This window comes from Phasianus colchicus, chromosome 5, assembly GCF_987193195.1.
Source record: "Phasianus colchicus chromosome 5, bPhaCol1.hap1.1, whole genome shotgun sequence".
In the NCBI taxonomy this organism is placed as follows: Eukaryota; Metazoa; Chordata; class Aves; order Galliformes; family Phasianidae; genus Phasianus; species Phasianus colchicus.
The window spans coordinates 11393367-11405798 of record NC_143440.1 but is presented as its reverse complement, the minus strand read 5'-3'; the positions used below and the strand labels follow the sequence as shown (position 1 = coordinate 11405798).

At 40.2% G+C, this 12432-nt stretch overlaps 1 protein-coding gene across 3 annotated transcripts in view; it reads left to right on the top strand.

Annotated features, from left to right (window-relative positions):
• Positions 1–12146, top strand: part of RRAS2 (RAS related 2) — a 36283-nt gene extending 24137 nt beyond the window's left edge. For all 3 annotated transcript variants that reach the window (XM_031614091.2, XM_031614089.2, XM_031614090.2), the window contains exons 2-6: positions 235–322; positions 745–847; positions 3053–3161; positions 10138–10256; positions 10678–12146. In XM_031614091.2, coding sequence (XP_031469951.1) covers positions 780–847; positions 3053–3161; positions 10138–10256; positions 10678–10765 — 384 coding nt within the window. In that variant the 5' untranslated portion in view covers positions 235–322; positions 745–779 and the 3' untranslated portion in view covers positions 10766–12146. The remainder of the gene's footprint in view (positions 1–234; positions 323–744; positions 848–3052; positions 3162–10137; positions 10257–10677) is intronic.
• Positions 12147–12432: the final 286 nt, after the last annotated feature.

Genomic DNA, 12432 nt, shown 5'->3' with positions numbered 1-12432 from the left:
TGGGAAATACGAGGCACTATTACCAGAAGCCAGAATTCCTGTAGTAATCCATCAAATTTGATCACTCTGCTAGTAATTTCTATAATTCATGAGGAATAGGAAAGCTATGTTTTTGAGTACAAACTATTGCATGTGGATATTAATCTGTTCTCCTTCACTAAACCACGTGGTTTCAAAATCTCAGTGTCCTGCATATATTTCTTACACTTCTTTATTTTTTTTTTCCCCTCACAGTCCTATTTTGTTACGGATTATGACCCTACAATCGAAGACTCCTACACCAAACAATGTGTGATAGATGAAAGAGCTGCACGCTTGGACAGTAAGTAGTAGAATACAAACTGCATCGCTTGGCTGTCACGTGTTATCTCTTCCACATGCCATCTATTTACTTTGTTTCAAAAGTTTCAGTTCCCCCTTATCAGTGATTTCTTCAAGGACAAAACAGCACCCCTCCCAACACCACCCTCCTGCCTCTCTGTATGTTTTACAGCTGCATCAGCGGGATCCAAATTAGTGAAGTTTCATTGGACTCTGTCTTCTAGTTTGGTTGGTCTTGAATTGTTCAATCGGTCCCAGGATGTGTTGTGAACCTTAGTAAAAATCCAGTAGGATCTGTGCAGAAGTAATTTCTGCTCTGCTATTTGTGAGAGGCTCTTGTAGTATCCTGTCAAGGAGGATTTTTACTTTTGGTTTATGTTCTTAAAACTTGAACTGTAGTAATTAATGTTTTGTTATGTTCAGTTCTGGATACAGCTGGCCAAGAAGAATTTGGAGCCATGCGTGAACAGTACATGAGGACAGGAGAGGGTTTTCTCCTGGTTTTCTCAGTCACTGATAGAGGAAGGTAAGCCTGATGTCAATCAAATTAAATCAACAAAAAATATTCCATCTTTATATCTGCGACTAGTCCTAAATTGCTGCTTCTCATCCTTCACTGGGAAAACAAACAAACAAACCTGTAATGTTCTGCAGTGTAAAATGCTTTCTGCGCAGAAAACCCTTTGAAGCAAATTGATGAACTGAAAGGGTCTGTCCCTTAGAGTAGGTGACTTGAGCATAAGGAAGCACAGCCAACTCTGTTCAAATGTTCCATTATAGCCCAGTGTACTAGTTTCTTACAGGTGACAGACTTACAGTAAGGGCAGCGTGCTGTTATGTCCCAGTTCCTAGGAAATATCTCCTTGCTATGTGCTTGTTGACATCCAGTGGCTGTGGGTTTCTGGGCAGAGATGTCCAACTCAGGCTGTGTCTCTGTGCTTCTGCAGGAAGGTGCTTGCTGCCTACTTCCATGAATTGACTGGAATCTGTATACCTGTAGAGCTGAGATGAAATACAAGTTTTTTGGCAGCTGAGAACTTGCTCAGATAGCTTCCCATCATTGTAAGAATAGGAAACTGCTGTGTATAAGCAGTCACTGTTTTCACTATAATAATCTTTCATGGAGCTAGCTAGATATGTAGAGGTGAAGGAGAAGTGGGCAGGGAGCTATCATATTTGCTTTGAGTTGTAATCGAAGAGGAATAAAATGAGGGGGAAAAATTCTTTGCAATATTATTTTCCTTACAGATTCAGTATGGACCCTAATAACTTCTGATTATGCTAGAAAAAATCTCTCTATAATGAGAATTAAAATAAGTATTCTATGGAATGTACACACTTCCCTTATGAATGCTGCAGAAGTACAGATTCATCTTAATGTACTGTCAGCAGAGACTTTACTCTCCTATCAGAGATACTTGTCTGGTTTTAAGACATACTGAACACTTGTCTTAACATAAATATTTTTGTAGCAGGGGGCTGTTCTAAAATCACCATGTGAACTCCTTGGCTTGTCTGGAAATCTTAAGTTCTTGTTTGCTCTTTTGGCTAAGGATGTGCCTTGATCTTAAGCAGATCTTGTCATGTTAAACCTGCATATTACTTTCCCTTCTAAAATCCTTATGAGACTGATGAGGAGCAGAGTTGTTTTTGTTCTGATATCCATTTCATTCAAGACTTGCCTTGCCTGTCTGTGAAGCATCTGCTAGAGGTGTCTGTCTAGTGTGGATGTGACGTTCTGAACCACGAGGTCTGTTTGAATTAGTTGGTAACTTTCACCAGTTTCCTCCAGTTGCTACAGACTAAGTGGAATACTAACACTGGAGGTCCAGGTATGCCTAGTGGCATTCCTTCTTTCTACTTCACCTTTCCTCTCGTAATTGCTTTAAAAGGCTGAGGTGTACTGTACTGTCATATCTGCCTGTGTAAATTTTCTACCAAAATATAATTGTAAATGGCTTCAGGCTGTATACCTGGAATTAATTATAGTGATTGGGATGTCTCTGAGCTAAAGAAAACTTGACTGTTTACCAGCATCAGTACTGAAGCTCTATGTGCAAATGATGAAGCTTTAACTGATTTTACTGAAAATGATGGATTTTTTTCTCTCAAAAAATCAATGTTTAGGCCAGAATTAGCTGCATTAATATACTGCATTGCTGGAATACTTCTGTCTAAAAAGCATTACTACCAAATAAGATACACTTGGTGACTTTAGAAGCTTTCTGCTCATGTACCCTTCCTGTTTTTTTCTTCAAGATATAATTTTTTCCTTCCCTCCCAATCTCCCTACCAAATTCCTGGATGTAGCTGTGGAGGTTGCTAGCTGAAATACTGATCACAGATGTTTCCAGGCTGCCTTTTGAATATTCTAGGTAGAGTTGAACCCAAAATCCGCGTTTATAGATTGAGCTATGGTTGCCTGATTCTCTTCAACTGGTTGGCATCCTGGCCCCTCTAAAGTGGGAGAGTGTTTTGCTTAACCTGTGGTCCAAATGAAGTCCATTCCTCTCTGCTGCCAGATTTAGTCAGGATTTTTTTAGTTTGAGTACTGCACGATTCTCTGACCCGTCATGCTGTGACGCTGGGCTCTTTGATGGAGCGCCTGCAGCTGTCTGTGCTCGTGTGGCATGGCAGGGCAAGTCCCAGGAGGTGATTCACCTTTCCTGAACTTGCGCAGAGCCTGAGAATCTATGAATTAGTGCACTGATGCTCTGTTTTTCTTTTACAGTTTTGAAGAAATCTATAAGTTTCAACGACAGATTCTTAGAGTGAAAGATCGTGATGAGTTTCCTATGATTCTAGTTGGTAATAAAGCAGATCTGGACCACCAAAGACAGGTAATTAATTTCTTTCTAGTTACTGCTAGCTCTCTTAGGGAAACTTCACTATTTTTCTCATGATAATAGAGTGGGAGCAAGAAACAAATGGGAAAAAAAGAAAAGATACCATATTAGCTAACTGTAATGCAAGAAACAACTGTACTCAGGGACTGTACTTGGATCTTTGAAGTAGGATGGCGTTCCACATGCAGCAGATCTGTCTGACTCATGGGTGATGTTAGACCAAATCTATTCACATACAGAGGTTGAGAGCTTTGTCATGGCTCAGGCATGAATGTATGTCATTCTTCCTATCTGTTACTCACCACCGTGCACTGTGCCAAGCAGAGCACATTCCAGCACTGCCGTGCTGTTACTGCTGGCTGCTGTGTTTCGTATGAATGAGGAGCCATTCGTCTCTTTCCATTTGACCACTTGTCTTCTGCATAACTGACTCAAAGCTTTGGAAGCTGAAACTATAGTAATACAGCGTCTTCCCATATTTGAGTACCTTAAAATTTTGGAATCAGTAGATTTCAACCTCACTTCTAGTTGTAAGAGAGCTTAAAAGATTTGATTAAATGGATTAGATGGATTTTCTTTATTTACTCTTGGTTTTCATAAATCAAATTGGTTTGAACTGAAATGGAAATAATTGTACTAAACCAGCAGGAAAGGAGCAGGTGTCAAACTTCTGTCATTCAACTTATTTCAGAAGTTGTATTTTCTCCTGAGACAGTGAGATAACTCTTAAAGCTTTGGTAGCAAACATGATCGATTTTTACCTGAAAGTAAGCTAAAAGCTACTGAGATTGCCCTATTTTAAAAGATTAACAAGGAGAGAACAACTTAAGTGCTAAGATCTTCAGATTTGTTTACCTGTCTTTAGTCTGTCTGTGAGTGTTTACATAAATATTACTCTTTGCTAAATAACATATTGCCTGTGTTAAGAACCAGTGGCTTGAGCATGGAAACATTTGACTTGAAACACATTAGTATTTTAGTGGTTTAATACACAATTGTTGAAAGATTTTTCTTGAAGAGCACTTGAAGCCATGGAGTTCAAAAAGAAGATTCTGTTAAATACTTTCCCTTGATTGTCACACCCTCTCTATCCAGGACCTGAGTATAGGAAGGTCATTACAAAACTTAAGACTGATGCTGAAAGATGCTGTCTCAAAAGTTGGAGTTGGACTCTGATCCTTGTGTATCCCTTCCAAAATGGGATGTTCTGTCATGAGAGAAGTTTTAACAGAAGCTCTGTGCAGACTCATCAGAAGTAACTTCACACGTTCACACATGCACAGAGCTATGTAGCTCCTGTCCCTGAGACAGAAGTGGAATGTATTCCTGCTTCACTTACCATCGTACCCCCATCAGAATTACTGGATTTAACCTTGCATGTCCTGGAACATGAGGCACTTCACACGACAACAGCTGTGCATTAAACTGTGTAGATACAACTGAGCTCTTTTGAAAACTATAACAGCTGAATGACAAACTTCTAAATACTGTGGGAGGGAAATAACATCATCTGTCAACCCACATTTTCAGAGGATACCTGCAAATGTAAATAGTAATCCTGGAGATCATTCCTAGAAATACTTTGATCTCCTCTATCCTCCTAATGTTACAACACAGCCTGTAACTTATCAGCTTCTCCTTTAAAAGAGGTGCCCTCCCTTTTCCCCTGCTAGTCCCTCCATACTCGATGACTAGTTTCTTTTACAGAAAGCAGTTCAAAGCAGCTGCTTCCACAGTGCCCAACTTTGCAGTTCTCTTCCTACATCTGAACACAAAAGCATGCATCACCAGAAGCATTTTTATTGTTGTTTTCGTGGCTTCATTAATTGGTCTTAGATGCTGGGAAGCATAAGTCCTGGTACTGCCACGCACATCATTTATGTGCAAATTGGTAGGTTTGTCACTTTTGTCCTGGGTCAGGACTTAATCTTCATTAATCTGTAGCACTTGCAGGTTTGCTGAAACAGCTAGCTGTGTGTTTTTAACTCTTCTGTGCCCCTTTCTCTGTCATGCGATGGGGCTCTGGCCTTAGGTCAGCCCATAGGAATGATTTGAGGATGCTGAGGTGACATAATAGTTCCTCAGAAGGGAGGGGCTTCCCTCCTTCTTGACTTGACATTTGTGCTCTTTCCTGTGTTGGTGTTAGCACTCACCCGAGGCACTCTGCAAGCTGAATCATCTCTTTAGACAGGGAGAAAAACAGACAAGCTGGAAGGGCTCTGATACGTGTGCAAGTGAAATCAGCTCATGGAGAGATGGAGCGAGTGCCAGAGCTTGAAGCATGGGAAGGGGTGGGACTGTGGCTCTGAGCAGAGCAGGGAGGAGTTGGGGTGGGGGGAAAGAAAGTGAGACCTCGCCTTTTGGCAGCAGTTAGCAGTGAGATGTTATCAGCTGGATGTTAAACAGCAGCCAGATCCTCTGCTCCATCACGTGAGCTCAGGCTGCCGGCATCCATTCAGTGCACTGGCTCAGCTTGCTGACCTGGCTGAAAGCAAGTCCTGCCACTGCATCTTCCCAAGTATGGAGAACTCCAGCCTGCTGCAGGCTGGCTACACAGGCAGCATGAGGGAGGGGCAGGAGCCAAGGCAAAGCTCTCTCCCCCACCTCCTGAGCCCTGTGGTGTGGGATGTTGCTCTGGGCTGTAGCTTGTGGGCATGCAGAAAAGTGCTGGCCCTCTGCCAGTAGTGCTTTCAGAGATTCAGAAAGATGAATTTTTAGAACCAGACTGCTTGTGATCACCATCTACCTTTTTCTTGAAGACAGAAGGCAAGGTGGTGAGCTAACAGAAAGTGTGCTCTGAGAATGTAAAACTAAGTTAAAGGAAGTTATTTAGCTTGTGTTTTGGTCAACTCGTGATGCTTATTGCAATTAACACAGATTTTTCTGCATCTGGAGAGAGTTAAATGTGTATGAAAATGTTTAGGATGTCTCAAGGGTCTGACCACACCTCCATGCAAGGAGGTGAATTGTGTAGTTCAGACAGAGTGCTATCATTATGATACCATAAATTTGGGAGCAAATAACTGACAATCCTAATGCAGTGCTGACTGCTGCTCAGGAAATACGTGAACTGCACGGTACTGCAGAAGTGCCCAGGCTCTAGTATGATCTTGATGAAACCTCAATGGCATGCTGAAGGTATAGCTTAAGATAGCAGCTGTAATAGAAGTAGGTTGACTCAAATGTTCTTGTAAGAAAATAAATGAAATAGGAAGTTTGAAACAATAGTTTACTGCAGTAATAGCTGTAACTAAATGGAATTAAGAAGACTTGTTGTTTGCGTAGCACAGGAGGTGAAATCCTGGATATCCACCCATTTGGCTGACAAAGAAAGCTGATTTATTAGAGGAAGAGCAAGCATTAATCTTTACAGTTTTTTTGTACAATAAGAATAGAATCACTGATATTTCCAGATTCCCTCATCAGTCATGGGTTAGAGACACATCTCTGCTCTTCCCTTGAAGTCAGTGCCATGTAACACTATCTTAAATGGGTTAATTCTGCACACCACAGATAGCATTGGATGCTCCTGCAGTAAGGCAGTTCAGCAGAGCTGTATAACAATAAGTGCTGCCAACAGGGGAGCAGGCTTGTCAGTGCAATGTGTGTGACTTTTTGAAGATAACTGCTGGCTTAAATTGGGTCAAGTCTGCTCATTCCCCAGATGGCAGGGTTTCAAGGAAAATCCAAGTTGCAACAGGAAAATGCTTGAGTTTCATTCAACACTTGTTTCAGATTTTACGCCGTTACTGATCTAATACAATGAGCTGGTGTTAACTTACCTGTGTTGCTGAATGCATTTAAAACAAGACTTTAAGGAGAGGTTGTCTTGTCTTTATTCTATGCCTAGACAGATGATCAGCAAAGCCAGTGATGCCTGGCAGGTAGTCCTGTGGTTGGACCTTTCTCTGCATGAGCTTGGATACTAGCAAACAAGTAGTTCATAGCTTGCTTTTGCTGTTGCAAGAGTGGCTTGACCTGAGATGTCTATCAGTGGCCAGGTGTAGTGATGTCTTTGATCTCACAGAAGGATCATACCTTCAGGTTTTGCCACAGCTTGCTTGCTTTCTGACCTCTATAAATACCAAGCAATCAGCCATCTGATGCAGTAGTTGAATACAGCGAGCTGGTCTTTGATTAGGTGTCATTGCTTTATAACCAGACTGTGTGTGCCAAAGGGTTTCTTGGGGTCTCTCTTGGGAGAGGAATCACTGTCACCTTCTGGCACCAATCCAACGTAGCCCTTTGTCTTTGCAAGTACAGGGAGAAGGTATGCAGGCAGTGTTAAGTCAGGAAGCATTGTAGAAGTTCTTTAGGTGGAGGAAAGAGTGGAAATGTCAGAAAGGAGTCTATGTCTAACAATTCTCAGATACAATAATGTAGAGGGAGAGCAGTCTGAGATCCGTTCACAGGGTTCTTGCACGTGTTGAAATGGAAACTGATTCAGTAAGAATGCTGTTACGTAGGGAGTTGGGGGATAAGCTTTTCCATGTTTGACTTGCTTGTTTACATCCATTATAGTATTTAATTTGAGTAACTTCTACCAACAGTATCTGAAAGCAAATAGTAAAATACCTAAAACAAAGGCTAAGCATTGCAGGGGATGCCCCTTCATATTCACAATTAAGATTATTGACACAAAGATTGTCAATGCAGAACCAACACACCCAGTCTATCAGAAATTCTTTCTGGAAACATAAATTTGAGTATTCCTTGAAGAAAAAAAATGTTATTTTGATTTTACTAGCGTCCTTTAATCTCTCTTATCTTCCTTACTGAAAAGTCTATCACGGTTGTTATGTCTAAGCAGGGAGTATGGAGAACGTGAGAGTGTAAACTCATATTTTTGATTTCTACCATTTCTATGTTTGCTTTTCCAGCAACTTCCTCAGCTTTGAAAGCAGATCCTGTATGCTCTGGCCTCTAATTTACTGCATGAGCACTGCAAATGCTTCCATAGCGTGCCCAAAACAAACAAACACAAATCTAAATTGATTTTGTTGAGGTCGTTCACATTGACTGCAAGCTGCTTCACAGCATTCTGGTAAAATTAGATAAAATGACAATAAGATTACTTTGAAATTAAGCAGTTACAGATGTTCTAGCAAAAACAACAAGGGCTCTAATGTTGCATCCATAATGTTGTGTATGCAAACTTTTGGGAAAGTGTAGTTTCACTTTATTACATTAGTTTCTTACAGCTACATTTGTTCAGTATCTCTGATGTGCTTTTGATACAATAACGAAGAAAATAGTGATGACATTGGTTTAAAGACCAGGTTCAATTGCTCCATGCTTTCTTTCATAGCTATTGAGTTTTATTTTACTTTAATCTTCCTGGGGCTACAGTAGGCTGTGCAGGAATGAAGAAAAGTGAACAGGTTTTGCAACTGTTGTGTTGGTACCTGAGTTATTTTTGTCTGATGAGTGCGATAAAGAAGCATCAAAGTTCCTAAAAGTCTCCATGCAAACCTTGAGGGATTCTGCAATGTCATTGACATGCCAGAAAACAGCTGAGAGTGTTTCTCAAAATGCAGCTCTGGAATGAGGACGTTTCAACAATTTGGGGCTGGGGGAGGAGATGAAAATGGAGCAAAAATCTCGAGTATCATTTGGTTTTCAGGTAGTGATGGAAAATGGAAGGATCCCAGTCATTTGCTCTTTGTGCCCTGCTGTTAAAAGGGCAGGTACAATAGATGGTAGTGGGGTTGTGTTGCAGTGCAAGTGGGGTGCCAGAGACAGAGGAGTCAGATGTGCTGAGATGCTGTGAGAGAGGGCTCTCAGGCCTCGTATGCAGCTGTAGGAAAGTATTCTGCATGTTGCAAGGCACTTCTGCATCTTGCACTGTGCTGGGTGCTCACAATGATGTTCTTCTAATTCTTTCTGCTTCTGTATTCTTCTGCTTCTGTATAGTTTCTTGATCTCAGCGTGCATCTGACTGCCTTTTCAGAAACAAACTAAAAATAAACCCTCAGGGTCTTTGTTCTCATTATATCAGCCCTGTGCATGCTGGTTTGACATATTTCTGTGAAAGCAGTGTATAATCTTTGACACTTCTACCACTAGCTGCCGCCTTGGCGAGATCTGTTGCGCTTCCTTTTATCACTGAAAGCTGCCCTTTCCTCCCTGTTCTGGGGGCAACTTCCTGTTGAAGGTTTTTTCAGTGCCTCTCACTGCTCGAGATGACCTGTCATCTATCCTCTCTGTTTTCAACTTCATCCAAAAACATGTAGCCATCTCCTTTGGTTTTGCACTGTGACCAACTTATTCCTTTCTGTATCGGAAGTCTCCTTGCTTACTGCCTTCTGCTTCACCATTTCAAGTGTTATTCCAGCTCTTTATGACGCTCACCATTTCCTCTTGATCTCCCCTTTCTCCTCCCAAGAAGACAAGAGACAGTTTCATTAATATCTCTTAAGTGGGGAGACATATGTATATCTAGACCTCCTGTGATTTAAGCCACTTATAACTGGTTGTCTTAATATTTTGATGAGTCATAAATAGATCTATAATGATTCAGAAGCTAACCCACGTCTTTTTTTTTTTTAAAGTTGTAATCTTATTTTTTCTCTAGATTTGTGTGGGCCAGGGAGAGTTGAGTTCAGCATTCCAAGCTCTTGTAGTAACCCCAGAAATCTTGACTCAGGCAGTTGCTTTGAGGGGTTCTTGTGTGGTTAGGAAGGGAAACTTGGTCTTGTTATGCAGAAATGAAGTGAATGGGACGCAGCTGCAGTGGAGGAAATTCCTTGTAGGTTTGGTCTTTGTTTATAAAAAGACTTCACTTGAATGTGAAAAGATGTATTACAAGAATTTGTTTTCCATTTGTATTACATGGACAATGTAGAAACTGCTCTGTGGCCAGATAAGCATTATTGTTTGAGGGAAGTAGACCCTTAAGCTGTATTTGCAGTGCCTAATGACACAGTCGTGCCAGCACAAGGTTTAACTTAATGGTTGATTTCTCATACAGGTGACACAAGAGGAAGGTCAGCAGCTAGCGCGACAACTTAAAGTAACCTACATGGAAGCCTCAGCAAAGATCAGATTGAATGTAGACCAAGCTTTTCATGAACTTGTCAGAGTTATAAGGTATGATAACCTAAGTCCAAATAATTAGTGTCCCTTCATTAATGGATAGCTTGAGCAAACACACTGAAATGCAGAGGGAGATGGCTGAAAAAAATTCTGCCTGCTGTGAACTTCAGCCAGTATTCTGTGTTCTAAAATTTTCCTGTGTAATGGTAGAAATATCTACGTGAGTATTATGTGTATTTGAAAGAGAACTTTATCACCATAATCAATTCACCCAGGAAGCCAAGCTGTAACATAAATGTGAATATTGGCCTTCTGTAAAGAACAAAACCAAAGTACTATCACTCACTCCTGGTGCTCAAAATTATTTAAGTTCATCCCCTATGCAAATGTAAAAGCGTAAAATTTAAATACAGTTTCTATGTTTATTTAACTGAAAATGGTTCTGTGAGTTTAACTTTGAAATATCTGTTTCTAGGAAATTTCAAGAACAAGAGTGCCCTCCTTCACCAGAGCCAACACGGAAAGAGAAAGACAAAAAAGGCTGCCATTGTGTAATTTTCTGAGAATCCCAAGAGCCAAGCTATCAACTGCCAGTTTATTATTTTTTTTCTTTCCATCATTTTACATCACTTCTGGTATTGGTCTAGCCTTATATGTGCATGTCCTAAAAGTGGTCACCAGAATAGCCTTAGTCCAAGAAGCTGGCAGAATAGTTCTTGAAGACTCGGTCATCTTGGGGCAGACTTCACAACAAAACACTAAGGCTGCTTCTTTAATACCACAGTTCCTTCCTTCTCTCCCTTTAAGAGCTTGCACCTTGTGGAGTTTTATTCGCAAAGGAGATGAAACAAAACCGTGTAGGACAAGGTGTTGAAGTCACGCATAAGTTGTCTCTTGTGAATTAATTTATTTTTACTTCTGATGTTTCGTTAGCTATTACAAAGACCTATATTGAATTACAGAGAATACTTTTAAAAAATGTGGGTGGATTGGCTTTTTTGCCCTCAGTTAAATTAGACTTGAGTATTCAGCTAGCCTTAAGAAACCTACACTGAATTTCATTGTCAGCAAAATTTTTCATCTCTTATTTATGCTGCAGTTTTATTTCAGTGGCCAAAACAGTCTACTGTATTTATTTTCTGAATCCAGAACAGCTACGGGAGGATTACTGCTACTATTAGAATATGGCCAAATACCTGAGCTCATTCTGGATTGAGGCATTTCAGCTTCTTATGAAATTTCACATCATTGTTTGGGGGGCGGGGGGATAAAAAGAAAATTGTCTTCCTTTGTATTTCTGGGTAAGGGATTAAGGAAAACTAAAATTGTAGCTGTTTTTTTTTTTCATGTGATATAAAAATGAATTTGATCTTTCCATTGTCAGAGATGATTAAATGTTTTTGCTATATACTTTTATACATTATTTTCTTATCAAACTAGTTAACAAGTATTTTTATATGTTTGTAAGCAAATATGCTTTCACAGCATAACTTGTGTATATGTAAAGATGAGTATTTAATTCTCACAGTTCACTTTTAACTGACAAAATGTGGGATTTGCCAAACTGTGGTAAACTTCTCCTTACTCTCCTGGTTATACCCATGAACGGCCAATTATGTGCCTGCCCAACGCACCCATAGAGTAAAATCTAGTGTTGTTTTAATCAATTTCAGTACCCTTTACTAAAGACTGACCATTATGTGAACTATTAAACTGTAAGACTTTTAACTGATTGTTTAGTTAAACCGTGGATGGTTGTTTTAATTTTCAGTTCTGTGGATTGTGTTTAAACAATTCAAGAGTATGTTCCCTGATATTGAAATACTGAGTGGTATTGCACAGTTGTCACCTTACTGAATGTGTCCAACAGTTCTTTGAAACTTGATTATTAAGCAAACCCTTGTATAACTTCAGGTGCTAGAATTAAAGATGATCTAACCATTATCAGGGGGTAAGCATATTGCCTCTTTCTGACTCTTCTAAAACCTGGTTCTTTTTGGAGGGTGGGGGAACGAAGGAGGTGATGGAATCTAATTAGGAGATCAGTGTGCACATCCACACGACTTTCTTCAAGCTTGAAAGTGAAGTCATCTTAATTGTGATAGATGGTAAAAGCTGGCATTTATTTTGACTTAAAATGTGTGATCAGCATTCTGCTCTACAATTCCACTGTGCTTCCAGCTGTGCTGTCAGGTGCTCTGCCATAAATCTGCAATGTCTGCTGAGAAAG